The 16,221-nt window shown below is 44.7% G+C and overlaps 1 protein-coding gene across 1 annotated transcript in view; it reads right to left on the reverse strand.

Moving 5' to 3' along the window:
* The window catches only part of LOC141131445 (unconventional myosin-Vc-like), a 206,199-nt gene extending 190,884 nt beyond the window's left edge, over positions 1-15,315 (reverse strand). The window contains exon 1 of the mRNA XM_073618725.1: positions 15,082-15,315. Within this exon, the coding sequence (XP_073474826.1) occupies positions 15,082-15,108 (27 nt within the window). The 5' untranslated portion in view covers positions 15,109-15,315. The remainder of the gene's footprint in view (positions 1-15,081) is intronic.
* Positions 15,316-16,221: the final 906 nt, after the last annotated feature.

Below are 16,221 nucleotides of genomic sequence, written 5' to 3' on the forward strand. Positions count from 1 at the left end.
ATTTTGTTGCTGCTAAAATTGGGTTGCCCCATAACGAATCACTGTTGCCAAAAAAAATAAACTGACCATTAAAACTTAACCTATGTGCATATCTCCTTATTTTGTTTATTATTGCTCCTTTGTGCTGATGCTGATGGGGGAATCACTCCAGAATACAATGACCAGTGTTGCTGGCTATAGCCGACATAGATTGACTTGTGTAAAACCAGCTAGCCCATACATGGATTGAAATTCAGCCAGTCCATGCTGAATCGGCTGAATTTAAATCCATGTATGGCCGACTTTAGGGTACTCAGGCAGCCATGGGTGTCATGACTATTTGAATACAATAGCTGGCAGAGGAGATTCCTCCATTCAAGCCATTTAACCTGAATGATAGAATTGCCTAATATCTCTAATCCAGCCTGCAGGGCTGAACAAGAGGAAACTAGAGATGTATTTTCCATATTGCGAACAGAAACACAAATCCAGCGGGGGGAGTAAGGCTGGCCATATATTATACCATTTTTTAAATTCAATTTCCTTTAGATTTACCTCCAACCATGTAGTGTAAGGACCTGCCTGATTGCATACAAATTGAAAGTGTTTAGGTTTGACCTCATAATATATGGTTTTGGTAAATCTAAAGGAAAGTTGCACAAGAACACTGTATAATATATGGCCAGCTTATTACGCCCGCTCCCCATGATAGCTGTAACAGGTAAGCAGGATTTCAGGCACAAATATTAGTGATGCACTGAAATTTCAGCCGCCAAAAATTTTCCACCGAAAAAAAAGGTGCCGATAATGGCTGCCGAAAACGAAAACGCGTGGAATTTTGCCGCGATTTTACAGTGCTTATGGTGTGTTTTTCATAAGTCACATGACTCAAAAGATGCATCACAAACAATGCAAAACGGGTGCATTTTTTATGCATTTTTAACCACTAGGCTACCGCCCACCATCATATGACGGCGGGACGAGGCAGCTCTTGTTCCGGGCGGACGTCGTATGACGTGATCGCCCTCCCGAGCCACTAGGGGCCGCGCGCGCATGCCCGCTGCGTCGCTCGGGACCCGGTGCACGTGCCTGGCGGCCGCGATGTCCGCCGGGCACCAACGATTGCCAGGTAACAGAGCAGGACCGTGGATCTGTGTATGTAAACACGCAGATCCACGTCCTGTCAGAGGAGAGGAGACCGATGGTGTGTCCCTTGTACATAGGGACACCGATCGGTCACCCCCCCCAGTCAGTCCCCTCCCCCCACAGTTAGAATAACCTCCCTAGGACACACATTTAACCCCTCGATCGCCCCCTAGTGTTAAACCCTTCCCTGCCAGTCACATTTACACAGTAATCAATGCATTTTTATAGCACGGATCACTGTATAAATGTGAATGGTCCCAAAAATGTGTCAAAAGTGTCCGATATGTCCGCTGCAATATCGCAGTCACAATAAAAATCGCAGATCACTGCCATTACTAGTAAAAAATAAATAAATAAAAATGCTATAAATCTATCCCCTATTTTGTAGACGCTATAACTTTTGCGCAAACCAATCAATATACGCTTATTGCAATTTTTTTTTTTTACCAAAAATATATAGAAGAATACATATCGGCCTAAACTGAGGAAAAAATTTGTTTAAAAAAAAATTGGATATTTATTATAGCAAAAAGTAAAAAATATTGTGTTTTTTCAAAATTGTTGCTCTTCTTTTGTTTATAGCGCAATAAATAAAAACCGCAAATACCACCAAAAGAAAGCTCTATTTGTGGGGAAAAAATTATAAAAATGTCATTAGGGTGCAGTGTTGCATGACCGCGCAATGGTCATTCAAATTGCGACAGCGCTGAAAACTGAAAAATGGCTTGGGCAGGAAGGGGGTGAATGTGCCCTGTATTGAGGTGGTTAATGTGTTTTCAATGCATTTAAATGGGGAGGTGCGTTTTTGGTGCAGTTTTTTTAACTGACCAAATATGCACCAAAAATGCGGCAAGCAGGAATTTTAACACCGCTTCAAAAGGTGCCAATAATGGCTGACAATAAATTCATATTTATTTCAATTCATGATATTATTTTAAAAGTTGAATATAATACAATGGTATACAAAATATATATATATTTTTTTTTTAAACCGTCAATTTCGGTTTTGGTTTCGGTCACGTGCATCCTGATTTTTCAGTTTTCAGCACCAGAATTTTCATTTCGGTGCACCACTAACAAAAATGTCAACGGGTGGTCTAGGGTTGCCACCTCATCCCTTTAAACCCGAACACATATTAATTACACAGGTTCCATGGCTGATTAAAGTGGAAGCTAAACCCACTTAGTGTCTTACCTGCATTCAATTAGCCTCAGAACCTGTGTAATTAATATGTGTTCGGGTTTAAAGGGATTTGGTGGCAACTCTAGAGTGGTCTGACCTGCTGGTATCAATGTAGAACTAAAATACAGGTTATTATCAGGACTGAATATCAGGAACAAAGCCATGTAACCCCTAAGACAGAATACCTTCAATGGGTATGCCTAGAACCTGACCTATTGTCTGACCACAAGCACTGGCTCAGTCCCCACTGTAATTCGGAGCAATAAAAATGGTGTAGAAGAACAAATGTGGACTTTACGGAACAGTCGCTTGTCTCCAGTGATTGCAATGGCCCTCAGGTGACACGTATCACCTTTCCTTTAGCCCCCTCTCCTAGTTATTGATAAACTACCTTCAGTAATAAGGTATTCCAAAGCTTTGTTGGTGACATGTATTATTTATTAACATGCTTTCTTGCTCGAACAAACACATAGATAACATGTATGTATGAGTAGACAACTTGGCCAATTCCTAGAACTCTCTGAGATACAAAGAATACCATCCTCAAGCAATGACAATGACAGTTTAATCTGGCTTCCCCCAAGGTACATGTCTTTTTTTTTATTGACTTAGGGCTCATGCACATGGACGTGTTTGTGGGCATATGGATGTAAAGCAGGAAATCTTCCTGTATCTGATAAATCAAATTAAATAACATAAAAAAGATCTAAAAATATCAAAATTGAAATAAAGTAAGAATAAAAATATTGTCAAGAAGACATAGTCAAAAAACTAGTCAAAAAATAATAGTTGAAGCTGCTTCTGTAGTGAAAGGTCATATAACCTTGTAGGTTGTCAGCAAAAAAAAAAAAAGGATTAAACTCAGCGCTGCTTCCACATACATTATATATGTAAACACAAATATATAAAAGTGCCAGTGCATTCAACAAGAATTAGTAGTCTATAAGTGCAAATAAAGTGCCAGTGCTGACAGTTTCTCTTGTGAAAATCCAGATGTCACTCCATGCTCCCCTCCTGAATTCCCCACTCACTGACAGTAAAATTCAAAACAGCATAGTATATATCCTTAAAGTGGTTGTAAACCCTGTTACACCACTTTTACCTACAGGTAAGCCTATAATAAGGCTTACCTGTAGGTACTGGAAATATCTCCTAAACCGTGTAGGTTTAGGAGATATTTACCATACACGCTTGAGCCAACGTCATCGGCGCATGCGCACTGAAGAAAGGGCACAATCATGCCGTTTCCAAAGGGCCCGTGACGTGACCGGCGGCTCCAGAGCGCATGCCCTGGAGTGACATCACGCAACCCCTGGCCAGTCACAGAGCCGGGGTCCATGGCCCCGGAAGGAAGAGAAGTGAAGGTGGATGCGTTAACCCGCGGGGAGAGCAGGGACATCGCGGGCTTCATTTGCAGGTAAGTGTAAGTGCAGGTACAGTAAGTATGCGATGCATACTAGCCCATTATGCTTTTACTTTGCAGGGGAAAAAAGAGGAAGTAAAACCAATCAGGGTTTACTTTTTCTTTAACAGATGGATGCAGTTCCTTCTTTTCTCCTTCAATTGCCAGGTTCACATCTCAGGTGTGTTATGCAATTCAATGAAGAGAGAGATATCCATAGCATAATTTCATTTAGTTTATTAAAAAATTAAAAGCAAATACACTTTCAAAAGTAGAAAGGTTTGAGCATGTATATTGTTTGGGCTTGCCACCTCGGTGCGCGTTCCAACTGCTGAATAGACGTCACTATCTCGTCCCTGCTTGACGCGTTTCGCACCTCCCACTGGGCATCTTCAGAAGCTAGGGGCATTCGTGACTGGTTCTCTCGTATACCTTATTCCCCTCCTACTACACCCAGATCCTCCCACTCCTCTCTCGTAAGTAACTTCCTGTTGTAACGTCTGACCTCATTTCCTGTATACGACCAGAAGTAGTACAGCCACCATGTTGGAAAAGCATCAAAACACGCAAGATCTCAACTACTGACCACCTTTTATTATTATTTTGTAGCTGCATAAACACATTTGCTGCTGTAGCTGCCTACAGTAATCAGCTACAGCAGGAACTGTGTAGCTATTTACAAATCACCAAAGAAAATCAGAAGAGTGGATTGCCAAAAATGGGCCCTCTCTTGCACATATGGTGGGACTGCCCAAAAGTCAAACACTTCAGGATTGGGGTTTACCAACTTGTATACATAGTAATGGGAAGAAGCATATGGGAACATTCCTGGGAAGGCTTATCGAAACTAAAACCTGAAAGCTTTAGCACTGCTTGGTTTAAGTTTATAACCTTCATATACACAGCAGATAAACAAACTCGACCTTCACTAACTGGTCTACAAGTTAAGAAGAAAACGGCATAGTATTAAGTGAATGAAAAGCTATCAGCAATTCTTTATGATTCCTTGCATACATTTCATAAAATATGGACTCCCACTATACGTCCTCAGATACTGATGGGCATTAAACTGGATAAGTATTAGAGTATGCGGGATTTGACCTAGGCAAAAAATATTTTTTTAGGTTTGGATAGAGTGGGGAAGGCTTATATCCTCTGTGAAGTTTTTAATGCTAAAACAACAAGAACAGAGGGCGCACCAGCCTTGCGCATTACCGTTATACATTTTTTATTGAAGACATAAAAACAGTAGTATATTCGCAAACAGCATGGAATATAAAACTCATAAAAATGTCCATAGTGTCCCATATTGCCTGGTCCACTGCCCCAATCCCAACATGAGGAAGACGCTTCAAATGGCTGTTGGGATTGGGGCAGTGGACCAGGCAATGTGGGACATTGTGGACATATTTATATTCCATGCTGTTTGTGAGTATACAGTACTACTGTTTTTATTTCTTCATTAAAATATTTATAAAGGTAATGCGCAAGGCTGGTGCGCCCTCTGTTCTTGCTGTTTTAGTGTTCCTTTTGGACTTCCCCCAGTCCGCAGGGCTGCAAGATCTTGCATAGAGACAAGCTGCTGAAGATCAAAAGTCCGCCACTGCCAAAGCAGTTATCTTGAGCGCATGAGGTTGTTCGTTTTGTTTGCAAGTTTTTATTGCTGTCGGAGTCCCCACTGGGGAGATTTACCCTTCTGTTTGACCTGCTCATTATTTTCTCTGAGAAAAAAAAAGGTAAGGGAAATACAATATATTACAATTGCCCCCAGAACAAGCAGTGAGGACACCTGTACCAGGGACAACTGTCTACAGGGGGAATTCCCATCACTTTGGGATATTTACTCTCTTAAACTGGTTGTTAAGGCAGTAGGTTTTTTTTTTATCTTAATGCATTCTATGCATTAAGATAAAAAACCTTGCTTGTGAAGCAGCCCCCCTAATACTTACCTGAGCCCCATCTCTATCCAGCGATGTGCACAAGTGCCTCGGCTGTCTAGGACTCTCCCTCCTAATTGGCTGAGACACAGCAGCGGTGCCATTGGCTCCCGCTGCTGTCAATCAAAGTCAGTTAGCCAATCAGAAGAGAGGGGGGGGGCTGGGCCAAACCACGGCTCCATGTATGAATGGATACACGGAGCTGCGGCCCAGCTTGCTGTGGTGGCACCCAACAGGAGAGAGGGGCCAGGATCTCTGAAGAGGGACCCGAGAAGAGGAGGATCCAGGCTGCTCTGTGCAAAACCATTTCACAGAGAAGGTAAGTATAACATGTTTGTTATTTTTAAAGAAAAAAAAATTAGACTTTAGTATCATTTTAATTTCCTGTTGCATCTCAGGGGACAGGAAGTAAAGTTAAATTTCCCCATTGGTACCCAAACAGCAAAAAATAAACTGACAGGGATTTAACCCATCTCCCGCTATATCTAAAACGTAACGCAGTTCTAAAGCCTCAAGGTTTTTTACCTTAATGCATTCTATGCATTAAGGTAAAAAACCTTCTGTGCTGCAGCTCCCCCCCCCCCCCCCCCCCAGCCCCCACCTTATTCTTACCTGAGCCAGGCAAGCGACATCCTCATTGCACAGATTGATATAACCAATTGCTGCCACTGCTGTCAATCAAATGCTGTGACAAGGAAGTAGGGGAGGGCAGGGCCGAGTCGCCTGGTCTGTGTCAATAGACACAGACTGGCCAGCTGGTGAGCGAGCACGCACGGGTGCCCCCCTGGAAAGTGGCTTTCCATGGGGGCTTTCGCCGAAGAGGAGGAGCCTGGAGCTCTGGCGGGGACCTCAGAAAAGGAGGATTGGGGCTGCTCTGTGCAAAACCATTGCGCAGAGCAGGCAAGAATAACATGTTTGTTATTTAATTTTTTTTTTAAATGATTTAATGTTGCTTTTAAAAAAAAAAATTGGCTATGCATGTACTTTAATACTCTAATCCCATTCTTTTTTCTACTCTGCTACCAGTTTCTCAATCAACTTTTTTGTTGCTCCTCTTCTTTTAGTCATTGGTTCTATAGATCTGGTACAATTAAATCTTGTTTAGGCCTCACTGTTTGTCACCATTCCTAAAAAGATTCTTGCAGTGGGGCTGCAAGAGTTCATAGCTTATTTTGTTTAGGGGACAGGAGAAAGCGTTTTATTTACCTAATCCTCTGCTCCCCGGCAGATAGCACTCCCCCCCCCACACTTCAGCAATGCACTGTCCCTCTGCATCATCACGTCCAGAACAGGGCTACAGAACCTTCTTTGGTCTTGATGATGTCAGGATCCAAGATTGCTGAAATGTGGGGGAGAAGAGGGTGTATGGACCGGTCTAGTTCTGGGCGGGTCACAGTGTCTTCCAAGAAAGTCCCTGCACTACTCTGATGTGACTTGCCATGAACTCTAATGTCACATGAAAGTCGCAAGCAAATCACAATGCATAGTTGCACGGAAGTCGCATGACAATTTTGTGCTATGTTTTTTTGCTGGGTACCCTACCCCATGTGGGCCTGGACACTCAGCCTTTGTATACACTTGAAAACCCAATAAAAAAGATTAACTGCTTAGCAACCAACCACCATATATTTACTGCAGCAGGGGGCCGCTCTGCGCCAGATCACATACCTGGTCAGTAACCTGACAGTTCTAGGGTGCGCTTCTGGTGACCAACTCCCACTGTGATTGGACGCAGCGGGAGCCAATCAATGGGTCCGGCGGAGGCGATGTCCGCTGGGACCCGCCGATCGTTCAGGAGAAAGACAGAACGGCGGTCTACTTATTTAAACAAGGCAGATCGCCATTCTGTGAGAGGGGCATGTGCTGATCCTGTGTTCCTGCTAAGCAGGAACACGGATCGTTACATTCCCCCAGTCAAAGCACCTCCCCCATAGCTAGCAATTACTTATAGGGAACACATTTAACCCTTTGATTGCCCCTGATGATAACCTCTTCCCTGCCAGTGTCATTAGTACAGTGACAGTGCATATTTTTATAGCACTGATCACTGTATTAGTGTCACTGGACCCCAAAAAAGTGTCAAAAGTGTCAGTGAGGTGTTCGATTTGTCCGCCACAATATCACACTAATGGCCCGTACACACGATCCGAATATCGTATGACCGATCGTATGACATATTTCGCTTAATAATCGCAAGTAGAAATTGAATAGATAAATAAAGTCACGAAAATTCTCGTACGACAGAAAAAAAAATCGGAAGTGATGTCATTTGTTGTATGTATTTGTATTGAATTTTCAGGACGACAACTATACTGGCTAACCGAAAATCTTACGATCTGGAATCGTACGAAAAAATTTTTCGTGCATGCCCGATCGAATAAGATCGGGTGAACGGTCGTGATCAGCTGTCGAAAGTAGTGTACACACAATCCGAAAATCGTACGATCCTTTCTCGGACGACCGTTTTCGTACGATATTCGCTGTTTACCGCCATTACTAGTAAAAATATAAAAATGAATAAATAAAAATATACCATAGTTTAAGATGCTGTAATTTTTGTGCAAACCAATTAATAGACACGTATTGTTTTGTTTTTTACCAAAAATTGTGGCAGAATACAAATTGGCCAAAATTGATGAAGAAATTAAAAAATATTGTTTTGTTTTTTTTTTTTAAATTGTCAGTCTTTTGTGTATAGTGCAAAAAATAAAAACTGCAGAGGTGATCAAATACCACCAAAAGAAAGCTCTATCTGTGGGAAAAAAAGGGACGTACATTTTTTTTGGGTACAGCGTCGCACAACCGCACAATTGTTCATAACGCAGTGCTGTATCACAAAAAATGGCCTGGTCATGAAGGGGGTAAAACCTTCCGGAGCTGTAGTGGTTAAAAAAAAAAAAGAGACAGTATGTCACTATGGCGAACATTTGAAAAATTTTAAAAAGCAAAATGTATCTCTCACTCTCCTCCTTGAACAATTCCAAATTTTTAAAGCTCATGTGATAAACCTCCAGATCCGGTGATCCTCCATGCAGCTTTGGCTACATTCCAGTGTCAGGTCTAGGCCATAGCAGTGGGCCAATAATAATGATAGAACATTGTTTTCTGACCTCTCCAATGCTATTCCCTTGATGAGTCTAGGCTGGCAGTATTTACAAGTGTCCTACAGATGCCTGAACCTTCCAAACATTGCTGTACTGGGAGATTACCACTAACACTGGTTTATGGATCTGATAATTAATAATAAAAAAAAATTAGCGTGACCATGTTAGGCTCCGTTTCCATTAGTGCGACCTGTCATGCGACTTGGGACTGCAAAGTCGCATGACAAGTCGTACCCTATGATTTCCAATGAGTACTGTTCGTATCTGTGTGACTTCAAGTCGCAGCGACTTCAGAGTAGTCCCTGCACTACTTTGGTCCCACTTTGATGTGACTTGAGTTCCATAGACCCCAAGAATACACAGGCATTACTTCAAGTTGCATCAAAATTGCGGCAAAATCACACAACTTTCAGGTCGCAATAGTGGAAACCTGGGGTTAGCCCTGGTTCACATTGGAGGGACTTGGCATGCAATTTGACATGTCAAATCGCATGCCAAATCAGCGGCAACTGCCAGATATGGCACCGTCCGAATTGGCGGCGCCGCACCGATTTCCAAAAGTTTCTACTACTTTTGGTGACATCGGGGTGCGATTTTCATAGACATCTGTGCAGAAACCCGCACAGATTTGTCTGAAATCGCCCCCAAAGTTTGGACCGACATGCGGGAATGTCGATTTCATTCCCGCTGTCAGTGTGAACCTACACTGTGATATAGAATATGAGGGGGAATCATATAGAATCCGTGTATGGGTGAATTTCTACAGCAATGAAAACCTGACAGGGGTCACTATTCTGCTTAAAAACAAAAGTAGACTTTAAACCGATTTCAAGGTGGTAATAAACCGAAAAGCAAATATGTAAAATATTGCAGCTTACCAATCATTAGATGTGGTGGCTGCATTCGTTTTCTTTTCATTGGCTTTTTCCCTCTGTTTCTATCTGATGATCTGGCCAGTAACAAACCTCCTGTATTATAGTGTACCCACTCTGGATGAAGGAGCACAGGAGGCACAGCAGACAGCAGCCTTGACAGTCTGGGTTCGGGGGAGTTTTAAATGTATTAGCAGATTTAGATACAATTACAAACTGAAGCCAAATTCCAGCTCACGCTTTATAATCAGGTACAGCAAAGTTTTTGTTCCTTTTGGGATGAAGATTTTACATGAATAAAAAAAGCTGACCATTTTAAGTAGGGTTGCACCGATGCCGATACTAAGCACTACAAGCATACTTGTACTCGTGCAAATGCTTCAATACTAAAACTGATACATTAGGGTCGGTTCACACATGGGCGACACGACTTTAGCGCAACTTTGTACCGCGACTTCAACGCGACTTCAGCGCGACTTCGGCAAATTACGAGGCGACTTGAAGTCGCCTCCATGACAGGCGACTTCACCTGTGGCCAATCACGGGGCAATCAGCTCTCTGGGAGGGAGGGGGGGAGGGAGGGGTTTTCCCTGCAAAGTCGCTTGACTTTACAGAGAGATCCGACTTGGAGGCGACTTCCATTGATTTCTATGGTACAGGTCGCCTACCAAGTCGGATCAAAGTAGTACAGGGAGTACGCTCTGAAGTCGGAGCGACTTCAGTAGCGTCTATTAAGACGCTAGCGTTCACTCCCATTCAAACTATTTCTGGGGCGACTTGGGGCGACTTGAGGGCGTACAAGTCGGATCCCAAGTCGCCCCAGTGTGAACCGAGCCTTAAAGTGCGCGATTTGTCATGCAATTTGACCGTTCAAAATCGAATGACACGTCGCATCGCATTGACGGCAATGGAATCGTTTAAATCATTGCCACTGAAGTCGTAGCAACTTTAGAAAAGGTTCCTGCACTACTTTTTTTATGCGATTTCACTGTTGCTTGCATAGACTTCCGATAAATGAAGACGCAAGCTGCAATGAAATTGGAGGTCCAAATTGCACTGATCTGGCCACACTGGTGTGAACTAGGGCTATTCAAGGACAAAATAGGTATTAGTAATTGATATTGGCGAGTACTTGAGAAAGAGTATCGGTACCCATACTCGGTCTTAAAAAACTGGTATCGGTGCATCCCTAATTTTAAGCACCCCTGCCAGGGTTAAGTGGTTTTTCTCATCCATGTAAACTGATACTGGGACCTGGACTAGAACCTGTCTATCCCAGGGGAACCATTCATATAATATGAAGCTCCATGGACCCTGGACTAGAATTTCACTACTCCAGGGGAACCCTTCATATAATCTGGAGGTCCATGGGACCTGGACTAGAATTTCACTACCCCAGGGGAACCCTTCATATAATCTGGAGGTCCATGGACCTGGATTAGAACCTGTCTATCCCAGAGGAACCCTTTATATAACCTGGAGTTCTATGGGACCTGGACTAGAATTTGACTACCCCGGGGGAACCCTTCATATAATCTGGAGGTCGGTGGACCTGGATTAGAACCTGTCCATCCCAGGGGAACTCTTCATATAATCTGGAGGTCCATGGGACCTGGACTAGAACTTGTCTACTCTAGAGAAACCCTTCATATAATATGGAGTTCCATGGACCCTGGACTAGAATTTGACTACTCCAGGGGAACCCTTCATATAATCTGGAGGTCCATGGGACCTGGACTAGAATTTGACTACTCCAGGGGAACCCTTCATATAATCTGGAGGTCCATGGGACCTGGACTAGAATGTCACTACCCCAGGGGAACCCTTCATAAAATCTGGAGGTCCATGGGACCTGGACTACAATTTCACTACCCCAGGGGAACCCTCCATATAATCTTGAGGTCCATGGGACCTGAACTATAACTTGTCTACTCCAGGGGAACCCTTCATATAATCTGGAGGTTTGGGGACCTGGACTAGAACTTGTCAGTTTAAGTGATTTGTCTCGTCCATGTAAACTGATACATTCTGCTGGAGAGCTTGTGTTCTTGAAAAAACAGCAGACTTGCTGGCTGGATCACCAGATGAAAATAGAAAAAAGAAAGCCTAAAAAAAGAAAACGGATGCAGCCATCATATCCAAGAGTTGGTAAGTGGCAATATAATAAATGTTTGCTGTTGGGTTTAATATGACTATAACCCCACTTTTTAAAAACTTCTGGACAGGCACGTTTTTTATTTTATGAATGAAGAGACTCTTTCAATTTGTTCTGCCATACAGTGAGGGAAAAATGTATTTGATCCCCTGCTGATTTTGTACGTTTGCCCAGTGACAAAGAAATTATAAATCTATCATTTTAATGGTAGGTTTATTTTAACAGTGAGAGACAAAGTAACAACAAAAATATCCAGAAAAACACATTTCAAAAAAGTTATAAATGGTTTTGCATTTTAATGAGTGAAATAATTATTTGATCCCCTATCAATCAGCAAGATTTTTGCCTCCCAGGTGTCTTCTATACAGGCAATGAGCTGAGATTAGGAGCACCCTCTTAAATGGAATGCTCCTAATCTCAGTTTGTTACCTGTATAAAAGACACCTGTCCACAGAAGCAATCAATCAGATTCCAATCTCTCCACCATGGCCAAGACCAATGAGTTTCCCAAGGATGTCAGGGATAAGGATGAGCTCCGGCGTGTTCGCACACCCCACGTGCAGAGCCCGCCAGGAAGTCGGCACGGCGCTGCGCTAATCACAGGCAGTGACACATTTTCCCGATGTGCGGCTGCAGAGATCGGGAAACGTCTCACTGCCTGTGATTAGTGCAGCGCCGTGCCGACTTCCTGGCGGACTCAGCACGTGGAGTGTGCGAACACGCCAGAGCTCATCCTTAGGGCTCCTTCACGCGGACGTGTCCGTGTACGGAGCCCGCTCTGCTCAGCGGGGGATCGCTCCGCCAATCCCCGCTGAGCAGGCAGATGACAGGTCCGTCGCTGCTCAGCGACGGACCTGTCAGAGCGCCGCTCTCCCCTATGGGGGATCGGATGATGATGGACCGTAGAGTCCGTTGTCACCCGATCCGATCCGAAAATGGATGGAAAAGTAGGTTTTTCCTCCGTTACACTTTTTCGGATCGGAGCGGGTCGGATGTCAGCGGACATGTCACCGCTGACATCCGACGCTCCATAGAGATCTATGGAGGGTCCTTCAGGTCCGCCTAAAAAACTGACAGGCGGACCTGAACGGATCGTCAGTGTGAAAGAGGCCTTAGTCAGGGACAAGATAATAGACCTACACAAGGCTGGAATGGGCTACAAGACCATCGCCAAACAGCTTGGTGAGAGGGTGACAACAGTTGGTGCGATTATCCGCAAATGGAGGAAACACAAAATAACTGTCAGTCTCCCTCGGTCTGGGGCTCCATGTGAGATCTTACTTCGTGGAGTTTCAATGATCATGAGAACGGTGAGGAATCAGCCCACAACTACACAAGAGAATCTTGTCAATGATCTCAAGGCAGCTGGAACCATAGTCACCAAGAAAACAATTGGTAACACACTACACCATGAAGGACTGAATCCCTGCAGCTCCCACAAGGTCCCCCTGCTCATGAAAGCACATGTACAGGTCTGTCTGAAGTTTGCTAATGAACATCTTAGGGCCAGTTCGCACTGCTGCGATGCGGGAACCCTGCAAATCCACTGAGGGTTCCCGCATTGCATGTTTCCAGGTGGCAGTTCACACTGCCCTATGCGAACTGCTGGGAGTGTCAGGTAAAACAGTTCGCATATCGCAGTGCGATCTGCAAACTCGGACAGGAATCGGATCGCATGGGTGTGAACTCCCATGCGATCCGATTCTGCTGCGGACAAACAAAAGGGTCCTGTGTGAGTTTTATGCAAATTCAGCCATACAATCTTTATGGCTGAAATCGCATCGCACAGAGATCGCATGTAATTTTCACTGCAGTGCGGTGCGAATCACATCCAATCTCTGACATCGCACTAGTGTGAACCGGCCCTGAATGATTCAGAGGAGAACTGGGTGAAAGTGTTGTGGTCAGATGAGACCAAAATTGAGCTCTTTGGCATCAACTCAACTCGCCGTGTTTGGAGGAGGAGGAATGATGCCTATGACCCCAAGAACACCATCCCCATCATCAAACATGGAAGTGGAAACATTATGCTTTGGGGGTGTTTTTCTGCTACGGGGACAGGACAACTACACCGCATCAAAGGGATGATGGACGGGGCCATGTACCTTCAAATCTTGGTTGAGAACCTCCTTCCCTCAGCCAGGGCATTGATGGGTATTCCAGCATGACAATGACCCAAAACACACGGCCAAGACAACAAAGGAGTGGCTCAAGAAGAAGCACGTTAAGGTCCTAGAGTGGCCTAGCCAGTCTCCAGACCTTAATCCAATAGAAAATATGTGGAGGGAGCTGAAGGTTCGAGTTACCAAACGTCGGCCTCCATACCTTAATGACTTGGAGAGGATCTGCAAAGAGGAGTGGGACAAAATCCCTCCTGAGATGTGTGCAAACCTGGTGGCCAACTACAAGAAACGTCTGACCTCTGTGATCGCCAACAAGGGTTTTGCCATCAAGTACTAAGCCATGTTTTGCGAAGGGGTCAAATACTTATTTCACTCATTAAAATGCAAATCAATTTCTAACTTTTTTGAAACGCGTTTTTCTGGATATTTCTGTTGTTATTCTGTCTCTCACTGTTAAAATAAACCTACCATTAAAATTATAGACTGATCATTTCTTTCTCAGTGGGCAAACGTACAAAATCAGCGGGGGATCAAATACTTTTTTCCCTCACTGTAAATACTTCCCCCTGTCTGTCAGCTGCAATGTACATTGAGCTGTGCATGCGTGGCTCAACGTATATTTATGCCACCCGTTGCGTGCCTTGGTGCTGTGACTCCAGAACACATGTGGGGGGGGGTGACATCATCACAATTCAGGGATTCAAGCAGCCAGAAGCTGGAAGGAAGACGGGGTGAAGATGGAAGCACTGGGGACCTGCGGGATGGGTGACAGCGCAGTGCTTTGGGCCCATTATGACATCACTGGGGCCCATTATGACATCACGGGGGGCCATTATGACATCACTGGGGGCCCATATAGAAAAAAAAAAAAGACTTTACTACAGTTTTAACACAAGATGTTCTATAGGGATCCATGTACAGAGTGGGCACACCATATGGATAGAAAGTTTAGTGCACACAATAGAAAGGATCCCCTATGGCTGCCTCTATTGTACTCAGTACTGTACAGGAAGTCCTCCGATCTTTTTCATTGTTTCCAATCATCCCGGGGAATGAATGATTGGTGATGACAGCACAGTGCGGGGATCGCTGGCTCCCCTATGACGTCACCTCTCGGTGATCACACAGCAGCCCCTTCTGTCCCCCCCGCGGTCCGAACACCGGGGAGAGGAGACCATACCTGAGTGTAGAGCTCGGCCAGAGCCATGGTGTCCGCAGGGTGGACGGTCCGCCCGATCTGCTCTCCCCCCGCCTTGTTCTTGGTTAATCCTCCGCAGCGATCGGTCACACATTCACGGGTTGCCCATGGGGTGCTCGGTGCGCGTTCATGTCCGCATTGCCTGCAGCGGAGAGACGTGCCCGCGCTGCACCTGTCCCGGGAGCTGAGCAGGTGGGCGCGCCCTGTGGGATGACTGTACAGTGAGCGGGGTGTGACTGTTAGAGAACTCCTACAGGACGGATGGAGGTCCATCATGGGACCTAGACTAGAACCTGCCTACTCCAGAGGAACCGTACATATAATCTGGAGCTCCATGGACCCTGGACTAGAACCTGTCTACTCCAGAGGAACCCTTCATATAATCCGGAGGTCCATGGACCTGGACTAGAATTTAACTACTCCAGGGGAACCCTTCATATAATCTGGAGGTCCATGGACCTGGACTAGAATTTAACTACTCCAGGGGAAGCCTTCATATAATCTGGAGGTCCTGGCCTGGACTAGAACTTGTCTTTTCAAGTGGCTCCCTTCATATAATCTGGAGGTCCATCATGAGACCTGGACTAGAACCTGGCTATTCCAGAGGAAACCTTTATATATTTAGAAGGTCCATGGACCCTGGACTAGAATTTATCTGCTCCAGGGGAACTCTTCAAATAATCTGGAGGTCCATGGACCCTGAACTAGAACTTGTCTGCTGCAGTGGAACACTTAATATAATCTGGAGGTCCATGGACCCTGGACTAGAATTTATCTGCTCTAGGGAAATCCTTCATATTATCTGGAGGTCCAGGAACCCCGGACTAGAACTTGTCTGCTCCAGGGAAACAATTCATATTATCTGGAGGTCCATGGACCCTGGACTAGAACCTGTCTGCTTCAGGGGAACCCTTAATATAATCTGAGGTCCATGGACCCTTGACTAGAACTTGTCTTCTCCAGTGGAATGCTTCATATAATCTGAGGTCCATGGGCCCTAGACTAGAACTTGTCTGCTCCTGGGGAATCCTTCATATAATCTGGAGGTCCATGGACCCTGGATTAGAACTTGTCTGTTCCAGGGGAACCCTTCATATAATCTGAGGACCATGGACCCTGGAC

Source organism: Aquarana catesbeiana, linkage group LG03 (genome assembly GCF_042186555.1).
Source record: "Aquarana catesbeiana isolate 2022-GZ linkage group LG03, ASM4218655v1, whole genome shotgun sequence".
Taxonomy (NCBI): domain Eukaryota; kingdom Metazoa; phylum Chordata; class Amphibia; order Anura; family Ranidae; genus Aquarana; species Aquarana catesbeiana.